Below are 17594 nucleotides of genomic sequence, written 5' to 3' on the forward strand. Positions count from 1 at the left end.
GTAGGCCATCTAGCCCCTCGAGCCTGCCCCGCCATTCAATAAGATCATGGCTGATCTGAAGTAGATCAGTTCCACTTACCCGCCTGATCCCTATAACCCCTACTTCCCTTACCAATCAGGAATCCATCTATCCGTGATTTAAACATATTCAACGAGGTAGCCTCCACCACTTCAGTGGACAGAGAATTCCAGAGATTCACCACCCTCTGAGAGAAGAAGTTCCTCCTCAACTCTGTCCTAAACTGACCCCCCTTTATTTTGAGGCTGTGCCCTCTAGTTCTAGTTTACTTTCTAAGTGGAAAGAATCTCTCCATCTCTACCCTATCCAGCCCCTTCATTATCTTATAGGTCTCTATAAGATCCCCCCTCAGCCTTCTAAATTCCAACGAATACAAACCCAATCTGCTCAGTCTCTCCTCATAATCAACACCCCTCATCTCTGCCATCAACCTGGTGAACCTTCTCTGCACTCCCTCCAAGGCCAATATATCCTTCCTCAAATAAGGGGACCAATACTGCACACAGTATTCCAGCTGCGGCCTCACCAATGCCCTGTACAGATGCAGCAAGACATCTCTGCTTTTATATTCTAACCCCCTTGCGATATAGGCCAACATCCCATTTGCCTTCTTGATCACCTGCAGACTGGGTTTTTGTGTCTCATGCACAAGGACCCCCAGGTCCCTCTGCACAGCAGTATGTTGTAATTTCTTTCCATTTAGATAATAATCCAATTTGCTCAATATGTCCTTCTCCCCTACCTCTATTTCTATTTGTAGATTATGGAATTTATTAAAACTCGTGTTACTTGGTAACTGATACAATTCAGCAAAGCGAGACACTTGAAAGGAGTTTACATCCAAAATAATTACTGACACATTTATCATTGCAAAACTTTTATTTTCAAATATTAGCAAATAAAACTGAATAAAAAGCACTAAATGGAAAAGACACTGGTTTGGGTTTGGTTTCTAAGAAGAATATTCTTTTCAAACAGCACAATTTTAATTCTAATTGTGGATAATTTACCACTTTTGTGAAAGCTGAACAAAGTTAAAATTTACAGAGTTTGGGGATTCGGTGAAGTTCGAATGTTGTCTCTTTCTCCCAAACGAGTCCCTTTCTTTATTTTCTGCTCGAGAACTTGTATGCTAATGTACAGCATTTTTCTCTCTCCTTTAATCTTGTACAGTTGCAAACAACATTTTTGTGTGCTTTATATACACACGCGTACACACAAGAATCATATCAGAATAAATCTTTTGGGCTGTGCTCCAACAGGGAGTAGAGATATCTGAAAGCTCAGGTAATTTTACTGTACTTTTGGATATATGCATGAGATTAAGCACAATTGAAATTGATTCATCTCTCTATAATGCTGCATTTGAGAATAATAGGGAAGGCATCTTTGAGAGAGAGAGAGAGAGAGATGAAAGGTGCATCGATCTGAAATGTTAATTCCGTTTTTCCCTCCATAGATGCAGCCTGACCTGATGAGCATTTCTAACACGTTCTGTTTTTTTTTATTTGAGCATGAAAAGGTACTTTCATTGGTGTGGGCTGAACGTTGTAGAAGTTGTACTTTTCCAACCCTATCAGCTAGGAAGAAAGACGTTTTCCCACACCACCTTAAAAGCAGTTGGTTATTTTTTTTATTCATTTGAGAGCACTGTACAATAAAATGCTTTAATTGGTCATTGTATACTGCATGCAAGGGACTGGGGCCAATTTTTATTGCAATAGTGCGCAAGAAACAAGAAAATGTCTTTCAATTGGCTTTATGTGACGGGTAGCAACTTACGCAAACCCCATTACAGGAATGAACACATCACCGCAGTACTTGATGGTTGCCACTGGATGCTGCTAGTAAAGTATCTAAATAACTCCAGAAGGCTGGAGAAATTAAGTGCCATACATTTTCCAGCATCCAACAGATTTTTCCCTTGGCTAGATTCCTTCCTCTCAAAAATGTAACTCGGAGACATTGATCAGTGAATAATCTTCATAACCTGCAAATTTAAAATAACATTCAACGCAGTTTTTATTCCCTTTGGGCGTTAAGGATGACTCTCCTGCTCATAGTGTAACATTAGAATAGAGTAGTCCCAATAAACTCAAGCATTTGTTTTCAGGTACCTTTTCACACTTGTGCAGTGAAAGAACCTTGAAAGTGATTTATCCTATGAATGTCAATAGTGGAAATCTAATTTTCAGTAAGAATCAATTAAATATGCATAAACGAAACAGTGGCTATTTTGTGCAAAAGAAATGGAATTGTTAGATAATTTAACTTAAGCTGTTGATCTAAAGGGAGCAGATTGAATGTCACCCTCCAGATCTGATACTTAACTGCATGGAAAATGGAGACCAAAACAGCTGTCTGCAATTCACAGTCACTGTAAGACACGTGTAGAATAAATATTGCATTACTCACAACACCATACAGTGGCTCTTCCATGCCTGGAAAGAGCAACATACAGTTCATTACAAAGGTGTGATCTTTTGTAAGATCAGAACAGAGCATTTCCTTGCAATCAACCACCAAAACCTATAGTAGTGGCATCAATGTTCTTTTATGACCACCATGCATAAGACACAGTCCATCACCAGCGACAGAACATGACCTAATATCACAAACACAAATTAAACTGTTTAGGTTAGATGACACAAAAACAGACAGCAGGGAGTGAATTTGAAGGCTTATTTCCAAGATTCAGGTTATATTGCTACTCCAGGATCACACTCAGTTCAGTTGCAACCCTGAGGCTTCTGAATTGGATTACAACATTGTAATCAATCTCAAGTATTCAGTGGGCAGATAAACATTGTAATAAAAATACATTTCACGATGAGGCAATACTCTTTATGATACACCAACTCCTCTGCTGTTAGAAAAGCTTTAACCGTTTTCAATGTTAATGTAATAGTTCTGACTTGGCAAATGCATGCTCTAGTTTTCCATTGTGTATATTTCCATCATCTTCTAAGTGTTTCACTCAAACCTCTGTGTAGAATTGTACAGGTGGAAAGGTTAAGAGTCGATGAGACATTCCCATCACTTTTTACAGGCTGTAACACATTAATCTGACTGCAAAACCAAACTGCAGGTCACCAATTACAGTGCATGTCTGATACTGAAAAAGAAGATTACACAGTGAGATGGCGGAAGTGGTATTGGGCTAGAATAATTTAAGAAAGGACTTAATGTTACACTGAGCCTGAATTAAGTGAAAAGCATGAGGGAACACACACAAGTGACGGTCAAGCTGCAGATTTCGCTTTCTCTAACACATGATGTATTAGATAGCTAAAACAGAACTAAAATACTGCAGATGTTGGAAATCTGAAACAAAGATGGAGTCTGACCTGCTGAGTATTTCCAGCATTTTCTGTTTAGAGTGCAGTGTTGAAATCTGATTATATTACGGCTATTAAAAACTTCACATTAATCTTCTGCTGCACAGCTACTAAGAAAATAAAACTTTACCGAACCTTTTCAAAACCTTAGCTGGCCTAAGGCAGCAAAACACATCTGAAGATCACTCACTCGTACAGTCAGTATATTTAAGCTCTGTCCCTGATGCTTATAAACACAGAGTCACAATGGTTTGGCACTTATCCAGCTCATTTTAAAACTGCATTGCTCTATAATGATTACACTTAAAATATTTTTATTTCAGATAAAAAGCTACTAATTTTGTTTAGATTTAAGCAAATGGTGTGATCGATTCCTCTCTGTCAAATTTTCCTCTGCTCCCTTCCTGAAGGCAATGACTTCTGCTGGGTAGAATTCCAGGGTGACAGATATCTACTGCTACCTCACGTAAGCATCCACAATTCGACACAGAACACTAGCAGCTGTCTGACCACAGATGACATTACATCTGATCCTAATCCTCACTTGTCCAGACATTTGGAATTTCAGTAGGGACAACGCAATTGTGATCAGAAGCAGGAATTTTGCAGATTTTCAGTTAACTGAACTGGGGCTCTGGAGCTAATCAAGAATCCTTCTTATTGCTCCAGCCAAGGTCAATTAACTCAACACAAATTGGAAATTCAACCTGGAACATTTCTGTTCTGTGTGGCAGAGAGATGTTGAACCGTAGACGCAATTGGGTTGGTCAATCGATTGATCAATCGTTAAGAAATATCTTTACCAGCACCATCAACCACCATTTTCTTACCCCACAACCATCAGGATGAATGCATACATTAGTGGAACAACCAAGTATCAGTTCCTTTACAGTGACATAGCTCATCCTTTTTTTTTTAATACAGGTCCCCTTGCTCTCAGGCACGTTTGTTCCAAATGCCAAAACAAACCATTTTTCTTCAAAAAGAACCGGATACATATTCTGTACCACCAGACAAATATACAGTGCTACTGGGCCTCGTAGTTCGAGTGAATAAGCAACTGATTTCTAACCAGCAGGTTCTGAGCTTCAATCTCATCGCTGCTCCTCGCCTATAATTTGCCAATTGATTATCCGTACAGTTAGATGGAGCACAAGGCAGACATATTTCCACCTTGGCAGGGGCCACTCCACGATCCAGAAAAACACATTTCTTATTGGCTGAACAAGCCTCATTTAACTATGCTGGCGCAAAGGGGTTTCGTACATTTTATTGCCACCCAGAGGAAGGAAATATGCAATTTAAAAACAAGAATACCTATGAAATACATAACTTTAAAGTCAGAGAGTACTGCAGTTTCTTAGCCTCTTAAAAAATAATACTTTTGTCTTAAAATACTTCTAAAATCAGCCTGTTTGTTGTGAAAAGAATTCTGTCTCTTTAACGTTTTGGCAGACACACTTAAAATTGTGGAAACACTGACTGATAAAGCCATAGGAAGTATATAATTAGGACTTTTGTTCAAGAGCTGTGGCAATGGTCAATCGTACATCTCCTGGAACATTCTTTGCCCCATGGCAATGTATGCTTCCTTCTCTTCGGCTGTCATCTGTGCCACTAGCTCTAGACATTGGCTGACCTGGCTATAGGGATATGGCTGTCCTGCTACCAGCACAGTTGGCTCATCCTCCACTTCTTCAAACTCTTCATCCTCTTCTGCTGCTGCCACTGGGAATGATGCTGCAGCTGCCTGTGGTCGAGGGGATTCATCTTCTGACTCACTGGTGTCACTCTCTGAATCACTGGCATTTGAAGTTGGGATTGCAGCAGCTGCAGCCACAGTTGCAGATGTACTTTTCTTTTCATGGATGAGCAATGTTTGCATGACTTCTTCATTTGCTTCCATTGGATTTCCCTTTCCTTCACGATCGTGATATGAGTCAACATCATTGTCACCTATAATATACAGAGGAGTGGGGAAATGTTAAAGAATTGGATTTCCAAAAAAAAAAACTTCCACACAGTTCATTTATTCCTATAGCAACTGATTGAATGAACGATTACTGCTGTTACTGGTTGGCACGGTGGCACAGTGATTAGCACTGCTGCCTCACAGCGCCAGGGACCTGGGTTTGATTGCTGGCTTGGGTCACTGTTTGTGCGGAGTCTGCACCTTCTCCCCGTGTCTGCGTGGGTTTCCTCCAGGTGCTCCGGTTTCCCCCCACATTCTGAAAGACGTGCTGGTTAGGTGCCTTGAGCCGAACAGGTGCCGGAGTGTGGCGACTAGGGGAATTTCACAGTAACTTCATTGCAGTGTTAATGTAAGCCTTACTTGTGACTAATAAATAAAACTTTAAAACTTTACATGCTTTAAAGATCAGCACATAGCAAGTATGTAGCAGTGCCCCCAACCTGTTTACAGAGTTCTGGATTAGACTCTCCCAGGAGGGTCTAAAGTGCTGCTCTATTCAAGTCAATAAGCCATTCCAAGGTGCACACACGATAACCAGCAGCAAGATAACAGATGACAGATCAACCACGCCAACCTCAATTAGAAAAATATAGTTGACAAAAATCATTACAATAAACAGCATTGAAATAAGCATTTCATTTTAAAAGGAGAATTTCATTTTTCCCCTGTTTATTTTAGCTGAGACTTTTTATGCATTTTAACTTGTTTTTACCTTCTAAATAAATGTTTTTAAAAAATGCGACTTGGAATGTTCCTGAGATACAGCAGCCGAGTTGTGTCCATAACTTAAAACTATTTTGTGCCACTGATGAAGTTCAGCCTCATGAAAGGATTTGAAATTTAAAATTCTATAACTCAAGCTAATATTGATCTAGTTAATTAGTTCATTAATGCAGTTGGGATAAGCTATTGACTGCACCTGCTCGGAGGTCTCTAATTTGCTATTATCGTTGTTCAGCTGTATTCAGATTATATTCTTTTTAAGGAATAAGTTTACAACAGGAAAACTGAAAGAAAGGTTCGCACTTGCACAGCGCCTTTCATAACCTCACTGTCGGCTGTGGCTCAGTTGTTAGCACTCTTTGCCTCTGCGTCAAAAGATTGTGGGTTCAAATCCCACTCGGAAAATGGATAGAAAAGCTTCTGCCACACTATCTCTAAGAGTAAGAAGTTATCTTCAATGTTCTGCTCAACCTTTATCTCCCAACTGATGCAACCAAAACAGTTTATCTCTCTGGTCATTATCACATTGTTGTTTGTATATAAATTGTCTATCATGCTTCCTATATTACTACTTTATATTACGACAGTGACTTCATTTCACTTACTGTAGTGTTTTAAGACATCCAAGATTGTGGAAGGCACTATTTCAATGCAATACAACTTTTTTTTCATGACACTTCAAAAATGCAGTCACTGTTGTAATGTTGTAACCGTTGTAATGTTGGGGGCGGCACAGTGGTTAGCACTGCTGTCTCACAGCACCAGGGACCTGGGTTCGATTCCCGGCTTCGGTCACTGTCTGTGTGGAATTTGCTTGTTCTCCCTATGTCTGCGTGGGTTTCCTCCGGGTGCTCCGGTTTCCTCCCACAGTGTGAGAGACGTGCTGGTTCGGTGCATTGACCCGAACAGGCGCCGGAGTGTGGCGACTAGGGGAATTTCACAGTAACTTCATTGCAATGTTAATGTCAGCCTTACTTGTGACTAATAAATACACTTTACTTTAGAAATGCAACAGCCGTTCAACACAAAATATTTGCTCCCACAAACAGCAATGTGATAAAGACCAAATAGTTTTTTTGTGATGTTGGTTGATGGATAAATATGGACCAGAACTCCAGGAGAACTTTCCTTTGTTCCAAAGAGTGCCACCGGATCTTTTACGCCCACAGCGAGGGCAGACAGGATCTCAATTTAATGTCTTATTTAAGAGACAGTATTACCGCTCGTGCAGCTCTCTCTTAGCACTGAACCTCTGACTCAGAGGCAAGTGTGCCACTACTGAGCCACAGCTGACATCGGGGCACAAAACTGTATAATTAATGGACTCTGTTATTATGTTTTATCTTTTTAATAACTATAATTATAAACAAAGCAGCTGGATTCCTTTTCTTCATCCACTCATTGGCAACACAAAAGCAGAAAACCCTTAGCTTTAAATAATTTGTACTCCTTTTTGTAAAGCAGCTCTAAGAACCAGCACAGAAATTTAAAAGAATTGGGTAATAGAGGCGATACTCTTTAGAACAAGACAAATTCGATACTTCAGTAGAGGTGGAACTTACTTCGCTGAATTTGTAAATAAATCAAAGAAATAGGCAAACGCAAGCTGAAAACTCACCTTCCTGAACTTTGTCTAAGTCTTTAAAGCCTCCTTGGACAGTGCTCTCCCTCATCCAGATTGGTCTCTCCTTAGTTGGTTTCCCGTCAGATACAGCTTTATGCTGAATATTATGTTCTTCCATGTTGATGATGACATTTTGCGTGTAGAGATCCTCATATGTAGGCCCTCTGTTTGCCCACGATTCTTTTTGAAGGTGCATGTTTCCACTGCCAGCACCAAGTGCCCGTTGACTGAAAAATAAAATCAGTAAGTATCAGCATCAGTCACAAATACAACAAAACGGTCCAGGATTACGGGCGGCACAGTGGTTAGCACTGCTGCCGCTCAGCGTCAGGGACTCGGGTTCGATTCCTGGCTTGGGTCACTGTCAGTGGAGTTTCTCCCCGTGTCTGCGTGGATTTCCTTTGGTTTCCTCCCACAGTCCAAAGATGTACGGGTTAGGTTGACTTGCCATGCTAAATTGCCCATTAGTGTCCCGGGCGCGTAGGCTAGTGGGATTAGCGGGGTAAATAGGGATACGACCTGGGTGGGATTGTGGCTGGTGCTGACTTGATGGGCCGAATGGCTGCCTCCTACACTGTAGGGATTCTATGGATTATGACTTTTGTTTCAGTATCATAAACTGAGCATGAAAACCTTTGAAAAATAATGTTATCGTTCTGCTGTAGTTTCTGTCCACATTCGCTAATGTGTCATATTGAGCTCAGAAAAAAGGCTCCACATTTTCAGTTTTTAACTATTTCTGAATAATTCAGGCCTTTAATAATCGGGCTGTTCTGATTTTTGCCCATTTTCACCTTTTTGGCAGTGTTCACTCATGAACTAATTAAAACCTCTTTTATGTTATCTGAATTTGAATTATAATGCTGCTTCTGACAGCCTTGCATTATGATTAAGTTCAGGGACCTGTGTGTACTACAATCACACTTCGCACACGCACATTAATTAATATTGATAATGTGCACATAACTTTTTTCACCAAGATACCAAAATCTGATGAAACCTGGAGAAAAGAAATCATCCATGCTTATTGTTGTATCTTTCCCACAAGCCCCCATCAATTATTTCAGTATATCCTGTCCTAAAAGCATTGTTACTGATCTCTACCCAAAGTGATTCTACATATTGATCTTTAGAACTAAGGTCACCTCACATTTGTACCAATGTCATCCTTAATTAACAGAGAAACCCCCACTGCATTTTCCTAGTTTCCTGCCCTTCCAAAATGACAAGTACCCTTGGATATTCAGCTCTTGGCAATGGCCAACTTGCAGCCACATCTCTGTAATCATGTTCAGGTCATAGATATTTTTATCTATTTGAGCTGTCAATTTCTTTATTTTGTTATGAATGCTACAGGCATCGAGATTCAGAGACTTGAGTTCTGTCCTTTTGCTACGTTTGCATACTCTGGCTTTATCTGCTGTTGCACTCTTAAGTTTGTATGTTCTGTCCTTTCTGCCATGCTCTGATTGTCATCACTCCTATTGCTACCTAGCTTTCTTTTTGATTTGATTTATTGTCACATGTGATAGTACATAGTGAAAAGTATTGTTTCTTGCGCACTATATAGACAAAGCATACCGTTCATAGAGAAGGAAATGAGAGAGTGCAGAATGTAGTGTTACAGTCATAGCTAGGGTGTAGAGAAAGAACAACTTAATGCGAGGTAGGTCCATTCAAAAGTCTGATGGCAGCAGGGAAGAAGCTGTTCTCGAGTCGGTTAGTACGTGACCTCAGACTTTTGTATCTTTTTCCTGAAGGAAGAATGTGGAAGAGAGAATATCCGGGGTGCGTGGGGTCCTTAATTACGGTGGCTGCTTTGCCGAGGCAGCGGGAAGTGTAGACAGAGTCAATAGATGGGAGGCTGGTTTGCGTGATGGATCGGGCTACATTCACAACCTTTTGTAGTTCCTTGCGGTCTTGGACAAAGCAGGAACCATACCAAGCTGTGATACAACCAGAAAGAATGCTTTCTATGGTGCATCTGTAAAAGTTGGTGAGAGTCGTAGCTGACATGCCAAATTTCCTTAGTCTTCTGAGAAAGTAGAGGCATTCTTAACGATAATGTTGGCATGGGGAGACCAGGACATGTTGTTGGTGATCTTGTCTTATCCTTTCTCTTTAATTTACCACATCTTCCCTCACATGATCCTTCACCCTCATTATTTAGTTTAAAGCTCCATAAACCTAGTTATACGACAAAACAATGGTCACCGCATGGTTCAGGTGAAGACAGCTCCAATGGTACAGCTCCCACTTTCCCCAGTATTGGTGCTAGTTCCCCATGAATTGAAACCCATTTGTCAAACACCAATCTCTGAGCCACCCATTTAACTCTCTAAACCTATTTATCCTATACCAATTAACTTGTGGCTCAGGTAATAATTCAGGGATTATTACCTTTGAAGGTCTGCTTTCTAATTTAGCCCCTAGCTGAAACAATTGCTACGCAAAACTCCTTTCCTGGTGCTATTTCAATGGTAACAATGTGGTCCATGAAACTGGATCCTCCTCCCATCGCAAGTTCTCCAACCCCGAGTAGATATCATAAACCTTGGCACTGGGCAGGCAACGCAGCTACAGAGAACTGCGTCTGCCTCTACTGTTCTCTATTACCACTACATTGCTATTTACTTCCTTGCTTGAATGGCTTCCTATACCACACTGAATGCTCAGTTTGCTCATCCACTCCTCAGCTCCCACTTTCATTTACACAAACTGCAAGAACTTCCAAGCTGTTGGATAATTGAAAAAGCTGAGGCTTCTCAACTTTGATGCCCGTAACTGTCTGACACACTCCTGTCCTTGACATGGAACAAATCAGACGAACCTAGCCCGAGAGGTTTGACTGCCTTCTGGAACAAAGTGTCCAGAACCTGTCCCCTCCCTGAGCCATTGCAATGTTTGTAGCTTAGCCAGCAGCTGAACCAAGGTTCCTCAGACTGCAGATACCGCTCACGATTCTCCCGTGGAACACATTGGGCATCCACCATCCCCCACATTCTGCAGTCGCTTCACATCACCGGCTGAACCATATTTATTGTATTATAATTAACTCATTAACTGATTATTTTCCAAAATAAATTTTAATTAATGCATCTAGTTTCATTTGTACTTATGGTATTACGACTGCAATAAATGTTTGTGTTCGCTGATAGAAATTTCCTGGTTTAGAATAGATGGTAAGGGAATACTCACTAGCCAATCACCTACCTGCTTCTGCATGATGTCCTATCTTAATTTGTGTTTCCAAATGAGGCTCTGACCAGGTACTAGGTTACAGAATAGCTCCACTCTGTCCCTCCACTCTGTCCCTTCACTCTGCCCTGCCCACACCCTCCACTCTGCCCCTCCACTCTGCCCTGCTCACAACCTCCATTCTATCCCTCCACTCTGCCCTGCCCACACCCTCCACTCTGCCCTGCCTACACCCTCCACTCTGTCCCTCCACTCTGCCCTGCCCACACCCTCCACTCTGCCCTGCCCACACCCTCCACTCTGTCCCTCCACTCTGCCCTGCCCACACCCTTCACTCTGCCCTGCCTGCACCCTCCACTCTGTCCCTCCACTCTGCCCTGCCCACACCCTCCACTCTGCCCTGCCCACACCCTCCACTCTGTCCCTCCACTCTGCCCTGCCCACACCCTTCACTCTGCCCTGCCCACACCCTTCACTCTGCCCTGCCCGCACCCTCCACTCTGCCCTGCCTGCACCCTCCACTCTGTCCCTCCACTCTGCCCTGCCCACACCCTCCACTCTGCCCTGCCCACACCCTCCACTCTGCCCCTCCACTCTGCCCTGCCCACACCCTCCACTCTGCCCTGCCCACACCCTCCACTCTGTCCCTCCACTCTGCCCCTCCACTCTGCCCTGCCCACGCCCTCCACTCTGCCCTGCCCGCACCCTCCACTCTGCCCTGCCCGCACCCTCCACTCTGCCCTGCCCGCACCCTCCACTCTGCCCTGCCCGCACCCTCCACTCTGCCCTGCCCGCACCCTCCACTCTGCCCTGCCCGCACCCTCCACTCTGCCCTGCCCGCACCCTCCACTCTGCCCTGCCCGCACCCTCCACTCTGCCCTGCCCGCACCCTCCACTCTGCCCTGCCCGCACCCTCCACTCTGCCCTGCCTGCACCCTCCACTCTGCCCTGCCTGCACCCTCCACTCTGCCCTGCCTGCACCCTCCACTCTGCCCTGCCTGCACCCTCCACTCTGCCCTGCCTGCACCCTCCACTCTGCCCTGCCTGCACCCTCCACTCTGCCCTGCCTGCACCCTCCACTCTGCCCTGCCTGCACCCTCCACTCTGCCCTGCCCGCACCCTCCACTCTGCCCTGCCCGCACCCTCCACTCTGCCCTGCTCACACCCTCCACTCTGTCCCTCCACTCTGTCCTGCTCACAATCTCCATTCTATCCCTCCACTCTGTCCTGCTCACACCCTCCACTCTGTCCTGCTCACAACCTTCATTCTATCCCTCCACTCTGTCCTGCTCACACCCTCCACTCTGTCCTGCTCACACCCTCCACTCTATCCCTCCACTCAGCCCTGCCGCGCCCTCCACTCTGCCCTCCACTCTGTCCTGCCCGCACCCTCCACTCAGCCCTGCCACGCCCTCCACTCTGCCCTGCCCGCACCCTCCACTCCGCCCCCACCGCTCTGCCCCCGCCCCACATTCACTTTCTCTTACAGATCAATAGCTCCATTCTGTCCCTCCCAATCTTTGAATTCTCTTATAAATCAATAGCCTTGCCCTGTCACTTCCATTGCTAGCTTTCCCTTACTGATCTGTGGCCTCGCTGTCACTCCCAATACCAGCTTTCCCTTAATGATTTGTGGCCTCGCTCAATCCTTCCAATTCTCACTTTCTCCGACTGGTTTATAGCCTCGCTCTGTCCCTCTGATTTCTCACTTTCTCTCTGACTTATGGCCACTCTCTGCCAACAACTTGTTCACCCACCATTCATCCAGAGTGCACTGTAACTACATACAGTAATTGCAGCACAGAAAGAGACCAAGAGACAGTGCACTCTGGGCGAATCCTTCTGGGCTAAATGTAGGGTTTCTACTGCCCACACCCAAATCACTTTGGAAGGTAACTGATTTCAGTCATGAGGGGCATGATTTATTTGCAAAGTCATTTACAGTGGCAAGTAACATCATCCCAAGTACAACAATATCAGTTTGAAAGGGTTAAGCATATAAACCCTTCAATTTGACCGACGGAGCCACATCTGGTGTCCACGTCTGTTGGAGCTAAGTAAATTTGTTAATTAATTGGTACATCGAATCCTTAAAAACAGGGTCTTGCCTTTGGCAAGCCTGTCCGTGTGACAGAACTAATTTATTCAAAAAGAGGACCTGAATCTCCTTCATACATAAATAAAATAGTGCCAGTGGTCATGGGTTTGATAAATGCTGTTGATTTCAGAGTTCATCTAATTGCATACGAACCAGGAGCAGGATTAGGCCACTCGGCCCCTGCAGTCTGCTCCACCATTCAATAATATCATAGCTGATCTGACTGTAACTTCAACCTCTCATTCCCACCTACCCCCCATAACCTTTCGCCCCTTTGTTAATCAAGAATCTACCTAGCTCTACCTCAGAGACGCTGCTACCAGTGCCTTTTGAGGAAGCAAGTTCCAGAGACTGTTGACCCTCAAGAGAAAAAAATTCTCCTCATCTCTGTCTTAAAGTGATTCCTTAATTTTAAACAGTGACCCCTAGTTCTAGATTCTCCTCTCCACATCCGCCCTGTTAATACCCTTCAAGATCTTAAAAGTTTAAAATAACATTGACAGAGAGAGCTGTGCTTCCATAGAACATGACAGCACAGAAACAGGCCTTTTGGCCCTTCTTGCCTGTGCCGAACCATTTTTGTGCCTCGTCCCACTGACCTGCACCTGGACTATATCCCTCCGCACCCCTCTCACCCATGTACCTGTCCAAGTTTTTCTTAAATGTTAAAAGTGAGCCCGCATTCACCACCTCATCTGGCAGCTCATTCCACACTCCCACCACTCTCTGCGTGAAGAAGCCCCCCCCTAATATTCCCTTTGAACTTTTCCCCCCTCACCCTTAACCCATGTCCTCTAGTTATTTTCTCCCCTAGCCTCAGTGGAAAAAGCCTGCTTGCATTCACTCTATCTGTACCCATCATAATTTTATACACTTCTATCAAATCTCCCCTCATTCTTCTACACTCCAGGGAACAAAGTCCTAACCTATTCAACCTTTCTCTGTAACATTCAACCTTTCCGAAGCATATTTATTTATTTTGCTTTTACTATTTGAAGTTGATGACAGTTCTATTAATAGATGAATGATTAAGCACTTTCTATAACTCGTTATGAAATATTCAGCAAAGCACAGAGTGAAAGTAATTACTAAAGTGCTGTATGTAATTTGGGTATTCAATCTTATTCCCAGGGCCACGGTTAGTCAACAAGCCTCATTTCGATCTTACAACCCATGGAGATGGAGGAGGGTCACTCGTGTGACCCACTTACTAGCCTAGCTTGCATATCACTGCTCCAATGTAGATAAACCTAATGTTTCCAACCTGTCCTCAGGAGACAACCCACCCATTCCAGCTATTAGTCTAGTGCACCTTCTTTCAACTGCTTCTAACACATTTACATGTTTCCTTAAACAAGGAGACTAATACGCACACAGCACTCCAGATGTGGTCTCACGAATGCCCTGGACAACTGAAGCATAACCTCTCCACTCTTGTAGTCAATTCCCCTCAGTGTCATAGATTAATAGCCCAGTTATGCAAGTTAATTGTTTATAGCACTTAGTCAAACTGCTTATCTGCTCAGATGCTAATAAAACTTCGATTTCACATAATGACCACACTTCTTAATTTATAGTCGATGACAGAGAAGAACAGGAACTCAAAGGCACCTTATTTACACAACTCTGAGGCATGGAATGGGTAGATATAACTTGCAGGTCTGTACGCTATCAATGAAATACTCTTCAAATTGTATTCACAGCAGGAAATGCAGCAGCCAATTTGTACTCAGAAAACTCCCAGTGTGATAATGACCAAATAATCTGTTTTCTGTGATGTTAATTGAGGGATACATATTGGTCAGGACACTAGAGATAACTCCCCTGCTCTTATTTGAAATAATGCCATGGGATCTTTTACACCAAAGTAGCAGATGGAGTCTCGGTTTAATATCTCAACTGAAAAGCAGCACCTCTAGTAGTGCAGCATTCCCTCAGCACTATGTTGGATTGTTAGCATTGATTTTTAAGTAAGTTAGTTTATTTATTAGCCACAAGTAGGCTTACATTAACACTGCAATGAAGTTATTGTGAAAATCCCCCAGTCACCACACTCCGACGCCTGTTTGGAAATACTGAGGGAGTATTTAGTGTGGCCAATGCACCTAACCAACACGTCTTTCAGACTTAAGCCCTAGAATGGGATTTGAATGCACAAGAAACCTAATTAAAGTGAATAGACACAAGCCCCCATAAAAATGTTTTAAAATTAAAGACTTAGAAAATAAAAGACAATTTCGACCTACTGCTATGAACATACTAAAATATTCAAATGAGAAATGAACACATTACTAATTCAAAAAGAAACACCAAAACAAGGATGATGATAACAGCCAACCTCCCATCCATTGACTCTGTCTACACTTCCCGCTTCCTCAGAAAAGCAGCCGGCATAATTAAGGACCCCATGCACACCTGACATTTTCTCTTCCACCTTCTTCCATCGGAAAAAAGATACAAAAATCTGAGATCACGTACCAACCGACTCGAGAACAGCTTCTTGCCTGCTGCCATCAGACTTTTGAATGGCCCTACCTTATATTAAGTTGATCTTTCTCTACACCCTTGCTATGACTGTAACATTACATTCTGTACCCTCTCCTTTCTTTCTTCCCTATGTAACACAGAAATCATAGAATCTCTACAGTGCAGGAGGCCATTCGGCCCATCGAGTCATAGAAACATAGAAAAACTACAGTACAATGCAGGCCCTTCAGCCCACAAAGTTGTGCTGAACATGTCCCCACCTTAGCGATTACTAGGCTTACCTATAACCCTCTATCTTACTAAGTTCCATGTACGTATCTAAAAGTCTCTTAAAAGACCTTATCGAATCCACCTCCACCACCGTTGCTGGCAGCCCATTCCACGCACCCACCATGCGCTGAGTGAAAAACTTACCCCTGACATCTCCTCTGTACCTACTCCCCAGCACCTTAAACCTGTGCCCTCTTGTGGCAACCATTTCAGCCCTAGGAAAAAGCCTCTGATTGTCCACTCGAACAATACCTCTCAACATCTTATACACCTCTATCAGGTCACCCCTCATCCTTCATCTCTCCAAGGAGAAAAGGCCGAGCTCACTCAACCTATCCTCATAAGGCATGCCCCCCAACCCAGGCAACATCCTTGTAAATCTCCTCTGCACCCTTTCTATGGCTTCCACATCCTTCCTGTAATGAGGCGACCAGAACTGAGCACAGTACTCCAAGTGGGGTCTGACGAGGGTCCTACATAGCTGCAACATTATCTCACGACTCCTAAACTCAATTCCTCGATTGATGAAGCCCAGTACACCATACGCCTTCTTAACCACAGCCTCAACCTGCACAGCTGCTTTGAGCGTCCTATGAACTCGGACCCCAAGATCCTTCTGATCTTCCACCGACCACAGACTCCGAGTCTGCACCGACCACAATCCCACCCAGGCCCTATCCTCATAAACCCATGCATTTACCTTAGCTAGTCCCCCTGACACTAAGGGGCAATTTAACATAACCAATCCACCTAACTTGCACATCTTTGGACTGTGGGAGGAAACCAGAGCGCCAGGAGGAAATCCATGCAGACACAGGGAGAATGTGCAAACTCCACACAGACAGTGACCCAGGCTAGAAATCGAACCTAGGTCCCTGGCGCTGTGAGGCAGCAGTGCTAACCACTGTGCCACCGTGTACTCTATGAAAGGTAGGTTTTGTCTGCATAGCTTGCAAGAAACAATATTTTTCACTGTAAGCCAATACATGTGACAATAATAAATCAAATCAAAAGTCCTACATATAAAACTGAGCTGAATTTCTTTTTGCCATTTTCACCTTATGGGTTTCATACACTGTGCTGTGAGTAGGATTCAAGTTTATACTGAAATTTTAAGTAAATTCCAATTGGGGAGATAAGCCCAAAGTACATTCTTCACAAGTGAAGCAAAAGCTGCCTGAAGTTCACCTTTTACAAGCACAGATTACTAATGACATAGTAAGTGTTTTTTAGGCCCTTATAAAATATAAAACAAAACATTTAGAACACAAGCTAACCTTGCCCTAAGCGATGGAATTTCTGTTGGTTCTGGCTCTAAAATTTCATAGGCCAAATTAACATCTTCAGTTTCTCGCAATAGAGCATAGATTGGTTCAATCTGTTCATTAAATCTTGCCAACAGTGTTCTGGCATCTTTCTTTGGTAACGCAGATTCATCTTCTTCCACCTCAGTGTGACAGAAGGTGCATCGGAATGTTCCTGCAAGGACAGAAAGGAATTTTCTATTAACATTCACCACAGTATGAATGCCATGTCGTCAATGAATTATCACAAATCTTACTCCAAGATTTCTGTACCAGCTGTTTATACTGCGTGATAATTAGGTTTAAGTTCATCAATGAAATACAGTAGATCTCAGTGGCACTTCTAACAGATCAAAACGATTGTGAGAACATGAGATTGTGGGTAAATGGGAGGCAAAACTCACATGACACCAAGAAAGCAGCCATGGGGGGGCGGGGGGGGGGGGGGGGGGGGCAGGCAGGGGGGTTAAGGGGGAGCTACAGGAGTGGCTTTTCTTTTGGAAACCAACATAGTAAAAACGGCTCTTTTTTTCAAAAGAACAATCGGAGATGAACCATGTT

At 43.5% G+C, this 17594-nt stretch overlaps 1 protein-coding gene across 1 annotated transcript in view; it reads right to left on the reverse strand.

Annotated features, from left to right (window-relative positions):
* Nucleotides 1–887: 887 nt before the first annotated feature.
* Nucleotides 888–17594, reverse strand: part of gtf2e1 (general transcription factor IIE, polypeptide 1, alpha) — a 69930-nt gene continuing 53223 nt past the window's right edge. The window contains exons 4-6 of the mRNA XM_078232992.1: nucleotides 17007–17208; nucleotides 7671–7903; nucleotides 888–5313 (exon numbers count right to left, since the gene is read on the reverse strand). Of these exons, the coding sequence (XP_078089118.1) occupies nucleotides 4898–5313; nucleotides 7671–7903; nucleotides 17007–17208 (851 nt within the window). The 3' untranslated portion in view covers nucleotides 888–4897. The remainder of the gene's footprint in view (nucleotides 5314–7670; nucleotides 7904–17006; nucleotides 17209–17594) is intronic.

The sequence above is a fragment of the Mustelus asterias genome, chromosome 17, assembly GCF_964213995.1.
Source record: "Mustelus asterias chromosome 17, sMusAst1.hap1.1, whole genome shotgun sequence".
Taxonomy (NCBI): Eukaryota; Metazoa; Chordata; class Chondrichthyes; order Carcharhiniformes; family Triakidae; genus Mustelus; species Mustelus asterias.